Below are 16,899 nucleotides of genomic sequence, written 5' to 3' on the forward strand. Positions count from 1 at the left end.
TTGAAACCCCTTTTACGTGGTTTTGGTCACACATTTTTTATATAATCGGTAACAAAAAAATTCTATTTCCTCATCTCCGACAATGTAAGGGACATACACAGTCACTACTGTAATGAAAAAGATAAGAAAATCGAACTGGCGATCACAATCATATGGGGGGAAATGTAAATGTAATAAAACGTGATGGCTTTAAAAAATGGGGAAAACTGCACGTGAGATTCACAGAAAGGGACGGAAAATTCAACCAAGATAACAAAACGGTGACACAAATGTTATTCTTCGCTTTATTGTTGTTTTCTTCTAAATGATACTGACGGCCTAGATAAAAATTTCCTTCTTCTGTTGGACTTGATGACCCGTTGCAGCGTGCATGACTGCAAAATGTTGATCAGGCGCGTACTCTGCTCCTTTGTCTTCTTGTGTAACATAATCTCCCTTGTGTCTTGACATGTAACGTCCGATTAGAATGGCCATACATACTAGAGCAATGAAAAGAACAGCTAAAATGCCACCCAAAATGGCCGAATGTGCTGGTGGATAAAACTCCTGTAGCTTATCCTCATCTACAATGGGAGGAGGTCGTGTCTCGCGAACATCCGGCGCGTTAGTTACTGGTTCAATACCACAAAAATCTTCTGAAATGGAACTGGGCTCTTTCTTGATGTTCGGGGGTGGGTTCTGTTGAAATAGCCACTTGAGTGGATAAATATCATCAAATTCTACGCGAGAGATGCAGCCGATGAAGCCCTCAGCCATGGTTTTGTTGCGACCAAGGTAAAGGTGTTGAATGTTGTTAAACTGGGCATCAGCCGACGGATTGATCTTGTACGTGATTGACCGAGGTTCGTAGCTATCGACTTCCATAACCACCCGAGTGCCTGATTCTTCACGTCGAATACGCACATCATGAAACTGACCAGTTGCAAAGTTCTGGTCCTCGAAGATAATTTCACGACGTTCAAAGCCAAAGTCAAAGACCAGACGCAGATGACCACTATTTGAAACCTGTAATGTGAGATATTCTTTGCTGATGTCGGAATAAAGACCCATAAGGATACCCTTAGGATCTGTGGTGGTAAAGCCGACACGAATCTTTTCGGAAAGGGTTGATTTGTATGATCCAGCAAAATCGTACTGAATCATATAGTTACTCTGCATGTTGACACCAATTTCATCCGCACAGATTGGACCTATACGAAAGGGAGGTAAAAATCCAATATTACTTCCGGAGCAACAGGAGAAAGAAATGGATTCAAATACCCTTGAATGATGTGAACCGACAATCGCATACGTAGCTGTCGTACTTTTCATGGCACGTTCCATTATTAAGACACGGATTGCTGTCGCATTTCCCAGTGCAACCGATGCCAATACCATAAAGGCCAGCCAGAGCGGCAGCTCTCATGTCCAAATGCCGGCCGTTAACCATGAGACCCCGCATGCAACCCACAAAACCATCGCGGTAGTCTACGGTGGCACCTACAACAAGGGGCGAAGTCAAAAGCATTGCTCTGATGGGTCCAGGAGGCTCTCGTATTTGTGACTAGTAAAATAATGAAGAACGTTAACACAAGATCATGTTTGAACTGAAGAATAGCTATCTTACCTTAAGGGCTCCATCAACAATCATCCGAGCTTCCTTGCGATTACGTTCGATAGAAACGGAATGCCACTGGTTGTCGCTCAACTTGTTCGATGTTTCAACAGTTACAGTACGAGCTCCAGATCCAGCTTGATACTCGAACTGTAACGTGTCACCGCCGGAGATGGATACTTTGACAAAATCGCTCGGGCCTTTACTGTGAATCAAAACAGCGTTTTGGACGGTGGTCTTGAATTCAAAAGTCAAATCACCACTGTGACCCATATCAAAGGTGGGGAAGTCGATGGTGGCATCAGCCACTCGGAAAGTTACGACGTTGTCATACAGTACGTCACCTTCGCAAAGCAAGGGACCTAAAGTATATTTTCCTTCCTTGTCGTCGAGGGGAGTGCCAGTATCTCCGAATCGCAATTGGCGGACAGGAAGATATTCCTTATCTAGAATTTCTCCTTCGTCGGCTGTCCATGTTTCCAACGCAGCGTCGCAGTTGCACCATTTCGTACGATCGACGCAACTTCCACGGATACCGCATTCACATTTGCGGGAACCAGGTAAGGCACCAGCCCAATAATCCATTCGTTGGTTCTGCCTTGACATCCACCAGCTGAAGGGTCTGAATTCTTGCGTTTCCGGTGAAGGTGTGTTAAGCAAACGAGACCGACGACAATCATAACGAAGACGTTGGCGGCAGGTGTAGGAACGATTCATCAAAATTTCCATTTGGTCAACGTCTGCATTGTAGGCAATGTCTTGAACGAAACTGCCAGGAGCTTCGAACCCGTTAACTACCGTGGTTTGATCGTTCTTGTGTCCGACATACGTATACGTTCTGCCATCACTGAAAAATTCGCAAGTTACAGGGAAGGCACGTAGTGGGCCACTTCCGTCCACATCAATGTTGATATCAACAGGGCTAGCGTTGGCACCTGATTGCCGGAAACTCTCGCACGAAACAGGGTTCGCCGACATGTGGCAAACAGCCCCGGCGTAACCCGTTCCTGAGCAGTCACAGTAGAATTCCTCCGATGTTTGCTTGCAGACTCCTCTATGCTCGCATGGATTCGGGTTGCAGCGGTCAATCATTTGGCACGCGTCGAAAACTATTTCACCCTTGCAGCAGAATTCCTCATCCTTCCAGTTAAGCGGACTTTTATAATGCCCGTCAACATTGATTTGGCGCATGCAACCGATGAAACCAGATGTGCTCGGCACACCTCCACCGATAAGGTAACTTGAACCCGTGCGGAACGCCATGAGACGCACAGTTTTCATTGGTCGACCATCAACGCTCAGCACCAGTGAATTGGTAGCTAGCGTCATGATTACTTTGTGCCAACGTCCGTCATTGAGCAGGTCGGTTCCAAAGTTGTCAAGTGTTACCTTGGGCACGTTTTCTGCGGCAATTTCAACTGTAAGAACAAATAAGAGAATCGCTTAATTTTCAAGAAGGTTTAACCAGATAACATTTCAAAAATACCTTTAATTTTTCCAGTTTCAATGAAAAGTTTGACAAAACCAGGAGAAGTGAAGCGATGATAGGCCAGCAGTCCATTCTCTTCAAAAGTGCGAAAATCTAAGGATAAGTTAAGGGAGCTAACTCCTTCATATCCCGGTAATTTGGCATAAGAATTGGCAGTCAGGAAGGTTATAGGCACGATAGGTTCCTGGGGACAAGAGCTCAAAGCCTGAACTCGTTGATATTTGTAGTAATCTTCATGCCGATAGTCTTTTACGGCCTGGATAACATTGGTGTAATTCAGATACATGTTCTCGATGCATCCCGTGAAATTCTGGGTCACGACGAGGCCTTCTTGTATATTCGGCACACCTCCAATATATAAATTATGGTTAAGGTCCAGCTGAGCGTAATCACCCTTAACTTTTTCTCGGATCATAACGCGGTCGACGGTGAAAATTATTTCGCGGCGATTACGGAGGATTCGTACATCGTGCCAAAGATTGTCATCAAGTAGGCTGCCAACTGAAAGGCTTGTCAATAAGCCAGAGCCCAGGTCTACGTTTAACAGCATTCTATTGTTAACCAACTGCAAGGCGAGAATATCGCCCTGACTGCCACGACTATAAAGGAGCACACCATCGGCCCGATTAGTGCGGAAACGGAGTTGTATGCTATCCCTTCTCGATGTGATAGGGTCATTTTCCAAATTGCGCTGGAGAAGGGCCGTTCCATTAAAGTAGAGCACGTCAGCCACATAGGGGCAGCCATAGAGCTCAACTCGCATTGCAATACGATCACTCCAGCGTGTTGGATTTATACGAATGTACTGTGCGATGATGGGTGTTTCAAAACGATTCCGGCGAATTCCATCTCCATCCGTGTTAGCTTTGAACATCTAGGAAATAATTTTGATAACAATTAGTTTTAGAAGACAAAATAATATGCACAAAATTCGAACACGAGAAAAAAAAATCGCAATCGCTAACTGGTGAGCAAACAAAAACGAAATGCTGCCAACATAGTGGTATAACTAGAGCAATAAATATGACGGATTCCAACTGAAAATAAAAACTCAAATGAATAACAAGAAACAAAATGAAGCAGGAAAAAGGGCACAATCAATAAACCGGCGCAAAGCTGCACCTGATCTTGTCCATAATCTGATTGGTAGGTTGTCCAAGTTTGACCGTCTTCGGAAGAAAGAACGTAATATTCGGAGACGAATTCGGAAGACTCATGTCTGCCTTGAGTGGCTACTCCACAAATATTGTATCTACCATTCAGCTCAATGGTAATGGATTGATAATAGTTATTTATGGCAGCTTGCCATGCCGAGGGACCTGTGATTAAAACTATTCAGTTAAGTACATTTCTTGATAACCGAAGATGTCAGCGAGAAATCCATCAAACCTAAAAATAATCGTCCAAGGGCATTAGTCACATACATGACATTGAGGCTAATATACCTTTGTACTGCCGTCGATTTCACGATATTCCGCATAATCCAGCCCATTAGACCCGTAGCTGATGCCATATTCCATCACAAACTCTTTGGGGGAAGGACGACCTTGGGTAGCTACACCAGTCACATTCATGATATCGCCTAGATCCAGCGTAAGATATTGGCTGAAGTCTTGATTTTTCGCAGTCCATGCACTTCCGCCTAATCGAGTCATCTTGATAAGTCAGTTCCACATTCTTTCCTTGCCATTATAATTTGTTTTGCTCGGGGTTAGTATGAAAAAGCAGCTACACTAAAATAGGCCCATCACCACAAAAAAAAAAAAAAGAGAGGAAAGTGTTTAAGACAGAAAAGGCAATCATCTCCAGATCTGAGGTTCCTCTTCTTTCATCTCGAAATCCGCTGCCACCTTATCATGGTTCGGCAATTCATGACAATTCGGTAGATATAAATCTTTTAACTGAATAAGTTGGAAAGGCTGAGGGGCACTCTTGGCTGACTTAAGAGCGACACACACGCAATGTTCTTCATCGAGGAGTTGCTCTTCAAATCTCCAAGATTCTTCAAGTTTACCGTCTATCCCCAGTGAAGTCGATGTGACGATACCGGAAATCGGTTCGCTAACATTGAAATTGAGACTTAGCAAATTCATCCCTATGCCAACCCCGACAGCTTTCACGTAGCTTTCTTTCAAACACCAGTGTCTGTAAAAATTCTTCAGTTGTTCTTTCCGGCTTCCATGACGAATATTTTTCCATTCACGGTAGGTGAACTGACGTCTCATAGTATAAAAGAAATCCTGTAGTTTTGTTTCCTCTTCGAACCTCTCGTCATCGATACGCATGATATCTACCCCCAACAACTCGGTGGAAGACGAAGCCGCAACAACAGTATAGGCTCCTTGATGTGAAACGTTAAATTGATACGGTAGAGCTAATGTGGGAAGGAAGGGTTTCCCCTTCTCTGTTCTTTCAAACTGAACTTCTTCATTGGGAATTTGCAAGGTTTCACGGATGAGCTTGTGTAACATGAGCTGGCCAACTAAGGAGGCTTTGGCATCCCTCTTAAAGGTGAATCTGCATATCCTTTCTTGTTCTTTTTCCTGGATGTGACTCAATGCCCTTGCCCACTCAACACCACAAGGCCTCCACTTTGCAATGTTAACGGCCCATCGGACCTCACTTTGGCTCATTCTCAGCATTTAATAACATCCTAGAAATAAATATTTTATTACAAAGGAAATGAGAAAGAAGAATGTGAGTAGTGAGACCCAAAAGCATCTAAGAAGCTCAGCAACCTGAAACCAACACCTCTAGGGATTAGTAAGACAATGAATTGATCTGGGGGAAAAAACCTACCAAGTAATCGCGCATTCTCTGCACCTCTACCAGGCATAGATGATGTGGCAGTCATTTTTGTTTGTTCATTGATTAATGGATAAATGCAAACATCTGTAGAAGAAACCATTATTAAATCAAATGGGAATTTTTCATTTTAACTCTTATGCCACATCTAAACAAAATGTATTGGGCAACTTTGCTTACCTGCATAGCAGAAAGAGCAAAATGAAACAATAAATATGAATGCCCTCATTTCACAAACTTATATTTTAATAACACAAACTGCCAAATCGGTCTGGGCAATCAAAGCACTTCAACGAAATTAAAACATCACTGATATTAACCTCATGCCCCACCCTGCGTACCTGCGTGGTGTGTCAAAAGCGTCTGTTTTTACCTAGTCGTTACTTTTGCTTAAAGGTTTTAAAGGGAAAGAAGTTGAGAACCCAGATGTTGCCAATTCTCTAGTTGGCGCCAAAAGTTCAAAAGATGCCGTGTAAAATAACAAGGTAAAATAAGATTCAAAAAATAATATCGAAACTTTGAAAGAAAACCAATTTAAATGTAAAAAAAAAAAATCACACTTTCACTGTTTTTGCATTTTTCAACTAAGCCAATTAGAAGATCAAAAAGAAACCCCACAGAAAGATAACATATGACAAGGTCAAACACACAAAATATTTTTTTTTCTTTTTCTTTTACAGTGATCACGGGTCACCTAAAATAACCATCACAAGGAGTTGAACTGTGAAAATAATACGCAACTGGTAATGTGTTTTCATGTTTATGACAACACGTAAATTACACAAACAAGTGTTCAAGCTAGTTTAAGCCTTAAATCGAATAACCTGTTTGCCTAGTCTGCAAAACATGTGTTTAGCTTTCCTCTCCTGAAGCTGATTAGTTGTTCATCGTTGAACGACTAGACTTGCTTATCAAACCTATCATTGGCTACAAAGTTCACTAAGACCCTAAAAATTGGGTAACTGTTGGATTTTGACCTTGAGATTTTCATCAGCTAGTGTTTACACAGTCAACCATTAGACTGAGACATTTGTTTTGAAGAGAGTTATTTCTAAAGTGTTATTCAATCGACAAGGGACAAGTACTTTTTGGTGAGTCACAACAGAAATTTCCCTTGGTTTCTTCTAACTAAATACTTCTGGTTTTCCCAAAGAACCATTGAATTTGCCAATAAGCTTGTCAGTGAATAAGTGCGAACTTTGGGGTTTCAGAGGACATCTTGGGATTTAAATATTTTTAGTTTAAAACGCGGTTTTTGGCAGGAATATCAATCAACGGGTGACCAAATGGAACATGTTGAGCGCAAATCTTTTTTGAAGCGTACACTCTAGATCGGTTTCGAAAGATATTGTACGCTGCCATAGCCGAAAAAATCGTTCCCAGCACACCAAAATAGCCACCATATATCTTGAACTATCATAACGCTTATGTTAATTATACGACGGGCATAATAATTTTTAGTTTCATGTATACCTGTGATTGGGGATCGAGTGCTAAACCAACACCATCTGTAACACAGAGAGTGAGAATTGCTTGGAAAAGTAAGGCCAAAAAAGTGTTAAATCCAAAGATGAATCCGTAACTTTCGCGCTTCAGTCCTTTGGCCACTTCCGAACTGTGAATTATGAAATATAAAACTCTGATTTTTACGTTGCCAAGAAATTAGATTATCAGAAAATAACCTTGCGATGGTAATGAGAATTCTATAAGATAAGCAGAATGCAATATATGTGGCATAAGTTATCCAAAGTATATCCGTATTGCCGGCCACAAACAGCATCACTCCTTCGAAGAGAGAAATTACGGCAATTACTGGTTCGCCATATACAGACCAGTCAATAGAAAGATGTCCAACGGCCAAAGTAGTCAGGGCGCCTTGAAAAAAAAAAGAAAAAAAAAAGTGGGGTAATGGAAAATCAACTACAATAATGAACATTACTATGGTAGGCTGTGCGCTCAGTACCTAGGAATGCGTGTAAAGCCTCAACCCCACCATTGTACACGTTCTCCGATTCAGAATCCAAAGCTTCCCAGAGTGGCTGGATGTAATTAACAACCTGAAAAAACCCGCAAGTTGCAAAAGCCCACCACAAAGACCACTTTAGGGTGTAGTTATCAGAAAAAGCCGCAGTAAAATCTTCCCAAAATAGGAGACACACAGAATTTTCTGTACATTTGTTGTTTTGGTTCGTATGTTCCACAGGGGTTAAGGACTGAATTAATTTCCCTAAGCTTGGAATTTCTTCTCGGTCCTGACAGGTGTGCAGTTCATTAGATGTCTCTAACTGAGCTAACTGATCATTTAGACTGCGTTCTCGTGGTTTTCTACGGTGGAAGTAAATAGAACGTGACACACTTGGAAGAAAAAAAGCAATCACTGTCGAACACGACACGAAACCTAGGGAGATGTAGTTCAATGCAAGGTAGTCACAAGTGCCAGTGGCAACAAGAATTTGGCCTAGTATCCCAGCAAAGCAACGTCCCGTAAGCAAAGCAGCTTTTGTATATGCAGTCACTATTTGAAATTTAGCCACAGGCACCTGAGTGTAGATATAAGTACTATATGCTACTTTGCTAGCTGTTGAAGCAGCATACACAAATTCTACTGCCTAAATGTTTGTATAGAAAAAACAAAAAAATTGCTAACATGTTGTTTAAATTTTTTTTATGGTTTTTTCTATACTTGCATAGCAGCAATGCCTTGTCCCCATATGAGTAAACACCATGTTATGACTAATGAGATTCCTTCAAACACCACAACTGGCTTGTAGAGTAAAAGATCGGTTACAATGAAGACAATGAACAGAAGAACCAAATAAGAATAAGTCCAGACAGGGTAAATGTCCTGCATAACCTACAATAATGAATGAAATGTACATAAAAATGGCATTGAATATTAAAACAATCAAAAAGTCTAACACGTAATGCTTTAATACCTGCTGCACTGTAAAATTTTTCCAAGTTCCAACTAAAAACTCTGTAACAAATGGTTCTGAAGGCCGGAACTCTTTCAGAAACCCAAAAGCACTCAGCAACAAACAAGGACCCAGCCATTTTTCCATTTTGTTTCACTGGAAAAGTATAAAATGCAATGCTCTCATAGCTCTATTTGTTTGGATCCATGTTACCAAGATCATATCGCGGTGTATGTAAGCGACCCTATTGTTTGGGAGGTTCTACAGATTACAAATAACAAGAGGAAAAACTTCCTTAATGTATAAACTTTATTTGCGACTCAAGTCCAAAGTGTGTTTGGTAATAGATAAGGCAAAGGATTTACAGCTTCGAAATGGTGTGAAGACATACCGATGTAATAGTTAACTTTACATGGATGCGTAACCATGTTTTTCTTAGTTTCTTTTTAGTAAACCAAGATTTGGCGGGAGAATTTTTTATTTTTACACCACCATACAAGTACACGTTCGCCGTATCACTCTCTGTAGGGGAAAACGGCGGGTGTTTACCAAGTGGTTCCAGGACTCCCCGCTAGGTCGCTAGTCTAGCAGGCCGGTCGTCTACAGGGGTGATAGGGGAAAACACCTTTTTTTATTTTTAGAATTTTTTATTATCAGTTCGTGTGCTAGAAAAGTAAATCCACTAGGGCTCCTTTTCTTTCCCGATTTTTTGGGACTAAAATCAAAATGACGGTACAATTTGGGACCGCATCTAGGGCTCGGCCCCGCGACGATCGGGTACGATTTTGGCCGAACCGCGCGGTTCCTTTTTAAAAAAAGGCCAAACCAGTGCGGTTCGGTTTATCAGTTTTTGGGAACCGATCTCACCGCGGTTTGTTTGGTCACACCGCGGTTTTTACGGGTCACACCACGGTTTTAGACAGTTTACACAAGTTTACACAACAAGTTTTACACAGTTTACACAACAGTATAAGTCGTAAATTATGTGAAAAACCAGTTGTATTTTTGCCTACATCATTACAACAATTTTCTGAATCATCATTCGTCAATGTTTCAATATCGAATTCAGTCAGATTGTGGGAACGTGAATCAATTTCGTTGATCAAACCGGCTTTAAACCATGAGCGCAAGCAGATGAGGGCTTCAACAGTCTCGGGATTAAGGCTCATCCTAGCAATTCCAAAACAATCTTTTCCAGTGCTGAACGTCCTCTCACTGCCTACACTAGTGGCTGGAATACTTAACATATCTCTAGCCATGTTTGATAACTTAGGCCATTACAGCAATGCCTGACAGCCTGACCTGACTCAATTAAGTCAATTAGTCAAAGTTCGAAGTTCAACTCAGGTCCCACCTGGCAACCATTGGCGCCACTTTACGCTCAACGCGATTTGATTGGTTGATTTGAAATTTCCGCCAAATTTTCAAAAAATTTTCAAAATGGCGGCGGTTCGCACCGGTTTGACCGAATTCCAAACCGAGAACCGCACCGAAGTCAAAAACGGCTAAACCGAACCGACGGTTTTGTGATTTTTGGCCGGCAAACCGCGGTTCGCCCCGATCGAAAATGATCGGGGCCGAGCCCTAACCGCATCCAAGCCAAATCTCTTCTATGAGGAATTCCCAATGTAGGACAACAACAGTTAGATTGTATATTAGTCAAATAACAACAATTAGTCAACAACAACAATACAAGCATGCTGCAAAAATAACGAGTGAAGAGGCTGCGGTCTGTGTATTTATGATTTGATTTATAATGAATAGCAACCCGTTAAAGACGTGAAAGAAATAAGAAACTTTTGTCGTTAGGTTTCTTTAAGTGGATGCGTCTACACTATTCTGAGCCTTTTAAGCTTATCCGTTCAAATCACAGTATTCCGCATGCATTACAATTCACGAGGTAGCGCAGCGTAACAGTGAAATTTGATACCGGGAACGTTTGAATTTCCAAGAGCTACACAAGTATTCGTTTTTTTCCAGTAGGTAGAATGAAATTGGTCAGTGATGCCTTGAGGCTTGGCTGTTTCCTTCTCTCTGCCCCATTTAAAGCAGTTCATTGGGCTTCCTTTAAGGTTGCTAGTGATGTTATTGATTGGCATCCCTTGGAGTTGCTAGCTAAGGGAAGCAAATATGCTCTTTTGATTCTTAACCAACCCATTGAATTCACCAAGAGCACTGCTGTAATGATATGGAATAGAGGTATTTTGAAATGAATTACCTAAAAGGACTCTTGACTAACACCTTTTCTTATCACTGCATCAGCATCTATTCGAGCAACTGTGGACGGTGGCACCAACATATGGTTCAAATTTTCTGAAGGAATAGAAAATGAAATTGGCCTCAGTAATCCTATTCCTGACCTTGTGACTGGAGACTTTGATTCAGCAGAAACACGGTGCTTAAAATATTACCAAGAACATGGCGCTAAAGTAATACACACACCTGATCAAGATGAAACAGACTTTAACAAATGTATTCGTGAACTTAGCACAGAGCTTGTTGCCCGTGAACTGAAAGTATGGCTACCTGTGCATTTTTTTGGCCTCATAGGGCTTCATAACTAAACCTATATTGTTATTAACAGGTGAATGCCGTCATCGCGGTTTGTGAAAATACTGGCCGATTGGACCATATACTTTCGAATCTCAATACACTGCAAAAAGCCCGTGATATACTAGGAAGTGTACCGCTTTACCTGCTTACGCACAGTTCGATTAGTTGGGTTCTGCACACTGGTCGACACAGAATACATGTTGATGACCGTGTAATCGACCAGCATTGTGGTTTGATCCCATTAGGGCAGCCTGCCTATGTCACATCGTCAGGGTTGAAATGGGATATGGGTATTACTGGTTTTGCTTGGAAGTAACATTGCTAATATTAGTGTACTCTACAATGCTATTGTTTGCTAGATTGCCTGAAGTTAGAGTTTGGCGGCCTCATTTCAACGTCAAACAAGTTCACGGATCAGGCAACTGTAACTTTGGAGACAGATCGTCCGATTCTCTTTACCATGACGTTACCGCCATGGAAATAACGTGTGCTAGTCATTCGCTTCATTGGTGCATACATTACTATGACAAAGACTATCATTTGACCAACAAATAAACAGCTAATATAGTATAATTACATCATTTCTTCGTCTTCATCAAATGGCGGGATGGGAAGAAAAGTGGGAAAAGGCCTAAGTTACGACAGTTAACATGAGTTCTTCAGACTCAATTTCATTAACTCTAGAAGAGTATCTGTTTGGTCCGGTTTCTTTTCGACGCCCGCAGCTGCTGTATTAAGGTAAGGATCTTCTACTTTCGTGTCCTTTTCTGTTACGTCGACTACGAGACCCAACGCCTGAAGCTTCTGTTGGTAATTTTCTCTTGCAACTGTCACAGCCTCGGTAAGCTGCTTCCAGGTCTCCTCCGTAGCTTGGTAGTTTAGAATCCCACAACAGGACACTGGTACCTTCTTGAAAAGGACGCGGCCTAGTTTGCGACGTGACAAGGCATACACGATCGGTAAATCCAGTCTGCGTGCCGAATCGAGCAGTCGCTTCACAGCCTCATCTAGGCCCCCCGTCTCTGGACAACGTTGAATGTCTGGAGCAAGGAAGATGATTTTCACACGATTTCTTTCAACTTGCTTGGTCACTTCCCGCAGACCTGCCACCAACCGTTTCTTCATCCGAGCTGTAGGAATTAAAATGGCGTAAATAAATTGGATTGAAGAAATCTGACTGTATGTACCTTTAATGGGATCTTTTTTGTACACTCGATCTTGAAACATTCGCAAATGGTACAACATATCTCTTGCCAGAAGATCGATTTGATCTGTCAACATCTGATCGCAATACTCTCGAAATTTTTTTGAGTGTAAGATATGTGGCCGGACTCCATTCGGTTGAACGGCAGGTACTTCTAGCTCATGGGCTATTTTCTTCTTAGCCTTCGCTACAAGCAACGCTTTACGAATCTCGCTCAATTTTCGCTTCTTATTTCGGATTTTGCCTCTGCTTAACGTAGGTGCACTTCGGTCAAGTACGTTTGCAACTATTCCTGGCCGACTTTTAATCTTTTTTGAATTGTCGGATGTCGCTTTCTTTTTCGTGTTCTTTTTTGTTATTAAGGCCATCAAGTCAAATTCAATGGGGTCGGAACGTTTGACATTTCGTTGGGTTACGACTGGTTCTTTTTGAATTACTTCAATTTCAGTGGTTTCCCATTCAGACTCCGATTCTGAGACATTGCCTGTTACACCACGTTTTCCGAGAGCTGGGAACATATCTTCATTCAGCTTCATAACAGGTTTACTAGGTCCAACTGTTCTTCGGCCAGACTGCAAAAACTGTTCCATAAGTTTAGGCGTAATTATAGTAACCTTTTGACCTTTTGGAGCAAGTTTTTCAGCTAACAACTTCTCTTCTCTAGCTTGTTTCTTCTTTTGTTTTTCACGCAATTTTTTCCGTTCTTTTTCTAATTTATTTTTGGCATCGGCTTCTGCTGATACGGCAATTTTGCTATCCGGTGAAGACTTTATCACCTCTTCTGGTATTATTTCAGGTTTCTTGGCTTTTGACTTCTTTCTCGATACAGTTTTAAAGCCACTATTATCAAAAGCTTCATCGGTTGACGTAACGGTTACTTGTTGAATATATGCATTTTCATCCCTACAAACATTGATATTGGGATTGGGTTTGATAGGCGCGTTGGCGGTATTAGTTCTTTGGTCTCTCCAATCCAGATATGGGCTTTTCATTGGTATGGTAGATTTTAACTTATCGGCGAAGCTCATCTTCAGTGGCCGTTTATTGCATTCCTGTGATATGCTAGCATTTGATGGCGGTTTGGACCATGTGCCAGAACAGGCTTCTTCTGATGATTCATTAGACATCTTCAAACTACTTATTGCTAGGCGCTTTTGTTCTTCTCCTGAAGGTTTCTGAAATCGAACTGATTTGGCTTCTTTGACAGATTCATTTTTTTTTAATATCTCTGGTTTTTTTACTTTCAAATCTTTTTTGTCTTGTCCCAAAATCTCTTGAAATCGAGCTGATTTGGTTTCTTTAACCGATTTATTTTTAGTTAGTATCTCTGGATTTTTTCCTTTCATGTCCTTTTCTACTTCTTTTGAAGTCTCTTGAAATCGAACTGATTTGGTTTCTTTTATTGGCTGATTTTTTTGTAGCATCTGTGAATGATCCCCAGGCAGTTGACTTCGATCTTCTATCATTGATTTAGGCAATCCAATTTTTGTAGGATGACTTGGTTTTACTGAATTACATGCTTGTTTTTCAACTGGTGACCTTTGCATGATTTTTGTTTTCTCCTCACTGTCATCACATGGAAAATCTGAAGATGCCAATGAAGTACTTGTCATTTTTTTCTTTTTCTTTTTCTTTTTTTTTATGGAAGGATGTTGCACTGTGGTATTCATCCCATTGTCATTTGTAGTTAGAGCAGAATGTTTTGAGACAAACTCTGGTGCATCGGCTGAAAAAATACTTTGGGTAGCAAGAAATGGTTGCACCATTATTGATGGTATGGCAGCCATATTGCTGTAATTGTAACCTAGCCCACCATTATACCAATATGGTTCTGACGTTTGAATGTTGGGAACATATGGAACACCATAATATTCATAACCTTGATCTGGATACACATATTGCTGCGAAAATCCAGTAAATGCTGCTTCTGCTGAGCCTCCTCTAGAAAAAGCTTCCTACAACAATTTTAAATCATTTATTTCCAAAGTTTTATGGAATCATGCAAATTAAATGGTTGATTCAAACATACCTGTGGATGATTCAAGTATTGTCTTCTATGATTCTGTTGAGACATAATAGTTGCTATTTCACAGTTAGGAATAATTTTTTTTTTAATAAAAAAGGATTATGCAAAAGATAATGAAAGCACATGAACGTATGAACGTCTACTTCTAACTAATGTAAGGCAATTTTTGTGTTGTTCTCAAGACACTTCACTGTCTTGCACAATTGTTTACACTAACGAACCACACAACTGCCATCTGTCGTTGAAGTAACAAGTAGTATGCACCGGTGTGACTTATAAGAGGCTTAAAAAATAAGACCGACAAGAATAAATCCTACTTTTCTACCCAATTATCGTTTAAAAAAATTACATATTGCTATACATACGCGATTTAGATTCAGATCTAACTGAGGATCTCAAAAATAAAGTTTGTTTTGACTTGGGATTTATAATTTATTCCCTCTTGGTTTACCAAGGGGGTCTACACTCTACAGGACCTTTATTCCACTCCCTTTTTTTGAGTTGATATAATTTTTTTCTAATATCTTCTAAACGGCATTATAGATCTTGATGCTGGATATCTAATAATTAGCGTCTCGTGGCACTACTAATTACGAGATGAAAATTTTAATTTATTATTTGCGGGAACAACGTGCCATTTCGTGTTTTCTGGTAAAAAGGGCGGAGCTACACACTCTAGATTTCACAGACCACCGCATTTCCTCTGTGTATCTCCCGATTGTTATTGGAGAGACGGTGCCACCAGTGTTTAGTATTTAAAAATCCTTATTGCCTTCTTGTTACAAGTGGACCTTTCCCAAATGAATACACGTAGGTGGCGCTGTTTTCGCTGAAATCTAAATGGTTTACGTTATTCTTTGTCCCTCATCCCATCACCGGGAAAAAAAAAATTCCAAGAGCCGGCCACGGCAAGTTTATGTTAGGCTAGCCAAATTCTAAGGGGTTGCGATAAAACCATTTTGATTTCGTTTTATTCATAAAGTGCTTGATTGGCAGGAAAACTAATATTTGATTCAGAATCAGTGTTCAGTTTTGGATATAGCTGGGTTGTTTTATGGAATTCGAAATCAAAATTTTAGTCTCATAGTCTGACTTTTTATACAAAAAATAAAAAAAGGAAAGGGGTTTCAAATTCGGTTTATAAGCGAGTGGTACTTCCATAACTGGAAGGTGGATTCTGGATTGTCACCAGATGGTTATGCAGGGTCTCAATAAAATTACCGAAATAAATGGTTAATTAAAGAACAAGGTTTGTCAGTAAAAAAAGTGGGTCAAATGGCGTCCTATACTGAACTGAATGATATTTATTAGAAAGAAGACTTTGTTATATTTAATATAAACTATTTGTAAATTCAGTAGAAAAAAATTAGAGGGACATTTGATTGCTGAACTATTGACCTAATATTTGTATTTCCCAACAAATTCAGCATATTTTTACAATACTAGACACTTCATTGTTTTGATAATAGAACAGGATCAAAACATCTTCTCCCAAGATTCTTTTTCTTTTCTTTCACGAATAACCTCTTCAAGGTAGGGTTGGAGGTAACGAACATCCTATACCAAGTAAAGAACACATTTAATAATTAAATAAGTTTAATTTATATTTGTAAGTTAACTTAAAAAATATACATATACATATATACATATTATTTATTTCATTTACCTCTTCGTACTTGGTCCATTCATTCTTGGGCAAGTATTTCTTCAGACCAGAATACTGAAGGGCTCTCAGAATTCTGTAGTTACGCTCATCAACTAGCTTAGTTGGCAGGCGTCGAATAGCTTCTTCAACGTCAGGAGTTTCGTACAGCACATCATCATGCATCAGTCCTTTTGAAGACAACAATGTAACATTCATATGCTTAGTAACAGTAGTCACAATTTTAGAATATCCACCTACCATACTTATTGAAACCAGAGGCATTGTACGCCATACGGCCCAGAGTCAAGCGGAGTTGGGCTGTTGAGAAAAATACAAGATGTACATATAATTGATGAATCCTTGACTAGCCCTAACGTATGTTAAACCAACGTTGAAATACTTTATTTACTTACAGAGAAAAGCGGGTGCCTTGCTGACCGCCATGTTTGTCGCTGAAAAGGAACAAGATTTACCTAATACAGTGGCAGCATCTAGTGACCAGCTTCTTTAACATCGAATAAGGTTGCGTAACCTGAATTGATAATTGTGCTAAAAGATACGATAGATACTCCAGAATCGATTTTTTAAAAAGCAAGCAGCAACTAATGAGTAAAATAACGTTAAAGATTTGAAAAATTCTTTGGCAATTTTCTACGATGAAATAAAAC

At 40.3% G+C, this 16,899-nt stretch overlaps 5 protein-coding genes across 12 annotated transcripts; 1 reads left to right on the plus strand and 4 right to left on the minus strand.

The window, feature by feature from the left end:
- Positions 1-42: 42 nt before the first annotated feature.
- LOC116929368 (neurexin-4) lies at positions 43-6,297 on the minus strand. 2 transcript variants are annotated; one of them, XM_032936555.2, is made up of 7 exons: positions 6,069-6,297; positions 5,883-5,975; positions 4,206-4,402; positions 3,081-3,957; positions 1,607-3,012; positions 1,261-1,543; positions 43-1,190 (listed from the first exon to the last, which is right to left on the minus strand). In XM_032936555.2, exons 1-7 carry the CDS (start codon positions 6,115-6,117, stop codon positions 319-321), a joined length of 3,777 nt encoding a protein of 1,258 aa, XP_032792446.2. In that variant the 5' UTR covers positions 6,118-6,297; the 3' UTR covers positions 43-318. The 2 variants fall into 2 exon arrangements, with proteins under 2 accessions (XP_032792446.2, XP_032792445.2); XM_032936554.2 differs by lacking the exon at positions 4,206-4,402 and adding an exon at positions 4,529-4,725.
- Positions 6,298-6,632: 335 nt separating this feature from the next.
- On the minus strand, positions 6,633-9,334 carry LOC116929373 (thiamine transporter 1). Of its 5 annotated transcripts, none has more exons than XM_032936563.2 (8): positions 9,195-9,334; positions 9,017-9,064; positions 8,825-8,959; positions 8,572-8,742; positions 7,828-8,497; positions 7,571-7,763; positions 7,362-7,503; positions 6,633-7,301 (listed from the first exon to the last, which is right to left on the minus strand). In XM_032936563.2, the coding sequence occupies exons 3-8, from the start codon at positions 8,948-8,950 to the stop codon at positions 7,125-7,127; spliced, it is 1,479 nt and encodes a 492-aa protein (XP_032792454.2). In that variant the 5' UTR covers positions 8,951-8,959; positions 9,017-9,064; positions 9,195-9,334; the 3' UTR covers positions 6,633-7,124. The 5 variants fall into 5 exon arrangements, with proteins under 5 accessions (XP_032792454.2, XP_032792455.2, XP_032792457.2 ...); XM_032936564.2 differs by having other exon boundaries at positions 9,169-9,312; XM_032936566.2 differs by having other exon boundaries at positions 7,852-8,497; positions 8,825-9,064.
- Positions 9,335-9,385: 51 nt separating this feature from the next.
- On the plus strand, positions 9,386-11,932 carry LOC116929376 (thiamin pyrophosphokinase 1). Of its 3 annotated transcripts, XM_045178494.1 has the most exons (7): positions 9,386-9,547; positions 10,391-10,532; positions 10,613-10,703; positions 10,784-11,002; positions 11,066-11,319; positions 11,388-11,646; positions 11,716-11,932. In XM_045178494.1, the coding sequence occupies exons 2-7, from the start codon at positions 10,416-10,418 to the stop codon at positions 11,838-11,840; spliced, it is 1,065 nt and encodes a 354-aa protein (XP_045034429.1). In that variant the 5' UTR covers positions 9,386-9,547; positions 10,391-10,415; the 3' UTR covers positions 11,841-11,932. The 3 variants fall into 3 exon arrangements, with proteins under 3 accessions (XP_045034429.1, XP_032792460.2, XP_032792462.1); XM_032936569.2 differs by lacking the exon at positions 9,386-9,547 and having other exon boundaries at positions 10,342-10,532; positions 10,787-11,002; XM_032936571.2 differs by lacking the exon at positions 9,386-9,547 and having other exon boundaries at positions 10,466-10,703.
- On the minus strand, positions 11,909-14,805 carry LOC116929372 (selenocysteine insertion sequence-binding protein 2). The gene is made up of 3 exons (XM_032936561.2): positions 14,590-14,805; positions 12,544-14,515; positions 11,909-12,486 (listed from the first exon to the last, which is right to left on the minus strand). Exons 1-3 carry the CDS (start codon positions 14,632-14,634, stop codon positions 12,002-12,004), a joined length of 2,502 nt encoding a protein of 833 aa, XP_032792452.2. The 5' UTR covers positions 14,635-14,805; the 3' UTR covers positions 11,909-12,001.
- Positions 14,806-15,977: 1,172 nt separating this feature from the next.
- Positions 15,978-16,746, minus strand: LOC116929385 (cytochrome b-c1 complex subunit 7). The gene is made up of 4 exons (XM_032936585.2): positions 16,645-16,746; positions 16,490-16,549; positions 16,253-16,419; positions 15,978-16,143 (listed from the first exon to the last, which is right to left on the minus strand). Exons 1-4 carry the CDS (start codon positions 16,673-16,675, stop codon positions 16,063-16,065), a joined length of 339 nt encoding a protein of 112 aa, XP_032792476.1. The 5' UTR covers positions 16,676-16,746; the 3' UTR covers positions 15,978-16,062.
- Between the last annotated feature and the right edge of the window lie 153 nt (positions 16,747-16,899).

The sequence above is a fragment of the Daphnia magna genome, linkage group LG8 (genome assembly GCF_020631705.1).
Source record: "Daphnia magna isolate NIES linkage group LG8, ASM2063170v1.1, whole genome shotgun sequence".
Taxonomy (NCBI): domain Eukaryota; kingdom Metazoa; phylum Arthropoda; class Branchiopoda; order Diplostraca; family Daphniidae; genus Daphnia; species Daphnia magna.

Bases quoted from the DNA above. Each gene is read 5' to 3' on its own strand.
- LOC116929385 (XM_032936585.2), bottom strand. From the start codon at position 16,675: ATGGCGGTCAGCAAGGCACCCGCTTTTCTCT. The intron at 16,420-16,489 runs GTAGGTGGATAT...TGTCTTCAAAAG, and splicing joins CTCTGGTTTCAATAAGTATG to GACTGATGCATGATGATGTG. The intron at 16,144-16,252 runs GTAAATGAAATA...TACTTGGTATAG, and splicing joins AATGGACCAAGTACGAAGAG to GATGTTCGTTACCTCCAACC.
- LOC116929373 (XM_032936563.2), bottom strand. From the start codon at position 8,950: ATGGAAAAATGGCTGGGTCCTTGTTTGTTGCTGAGTGCTTTTGGGTTT. The intron at 8,498-8,571 runs GTATAGAAAAAA...ACAAACATTTAG, and splicing joins AAGGCATTGCTGCTATGCAA to GCAGTAGAATTTGTGTATGC. The intron at 7,504-7,570 runs GTTATTTTCTGA...CATAATTCACAG, and splicing joins ATTCTCATTACCATCGCAAG to TTCGGAAGTGGCCAAAGGAC.
- LOC116929376 (XM_045178494.1), top strand. From the start codon at position 10,416: ATGAGGAATTCCCAATGTAGGACAACAACAGTTAGATTGTATATTAGT. The intron at 11,320-11,387 runs GTATGGCTACCT...TGTTATTAACAG, and splicing joins TTGTTGCCCGTGAACTGAAA to GTGAATGCCGTCATCGCGGT. The intron at 11,647-11,715 runs GTATTACTGGTT...ATTGTTTGCTAG, and splicing joins AGGGTTGAAATGGGATATGG to ATTGCCTGAAGTTAGAGTTT.
- LOC116929368 (XM_032936555.2), bottom strand. From the start codon at position 6,117: ATGAGGGCATTCATATTTATTGTTTCATTTTGCTCTTTCTGCTATGCA. The intron at 3,013-3,080 runs GTATTTTTGAAA...TTGTTCTTACAG, and splicing joins TGAAACTGGAAAAATTAAAG to TTGAAATTGCCGCAGAAAAC. The intron at 1,191-1,260 runs GTATTTGAATCC...CCTTTCGTATAG, and splicing joins TCGGTTCACATCATTCAAGG to GTCCAATCTGTGCGGATGAA.
- LOC116929372 (XM_032936561.2), bottom strand. From the start codon at position 14,634: ATGTCTCAACAGAATCATAGAAGACAATACTTGAATCATCCACAG. The intron at 14,516-14,589 runs GTATGTTTGAAT...AAATTGTTGTAG, and splicing joins AATACTTGAATCATCCACAG to GAAGCTTTTTCTAGAGGAGG. The intron at 12,487-12,543 runs GTACATACAGTC...TAATTCCTACAG, and splicing joins CAAAAAAGATCCCATTAAAG to CTCGGATGAAGAAACGGTTG.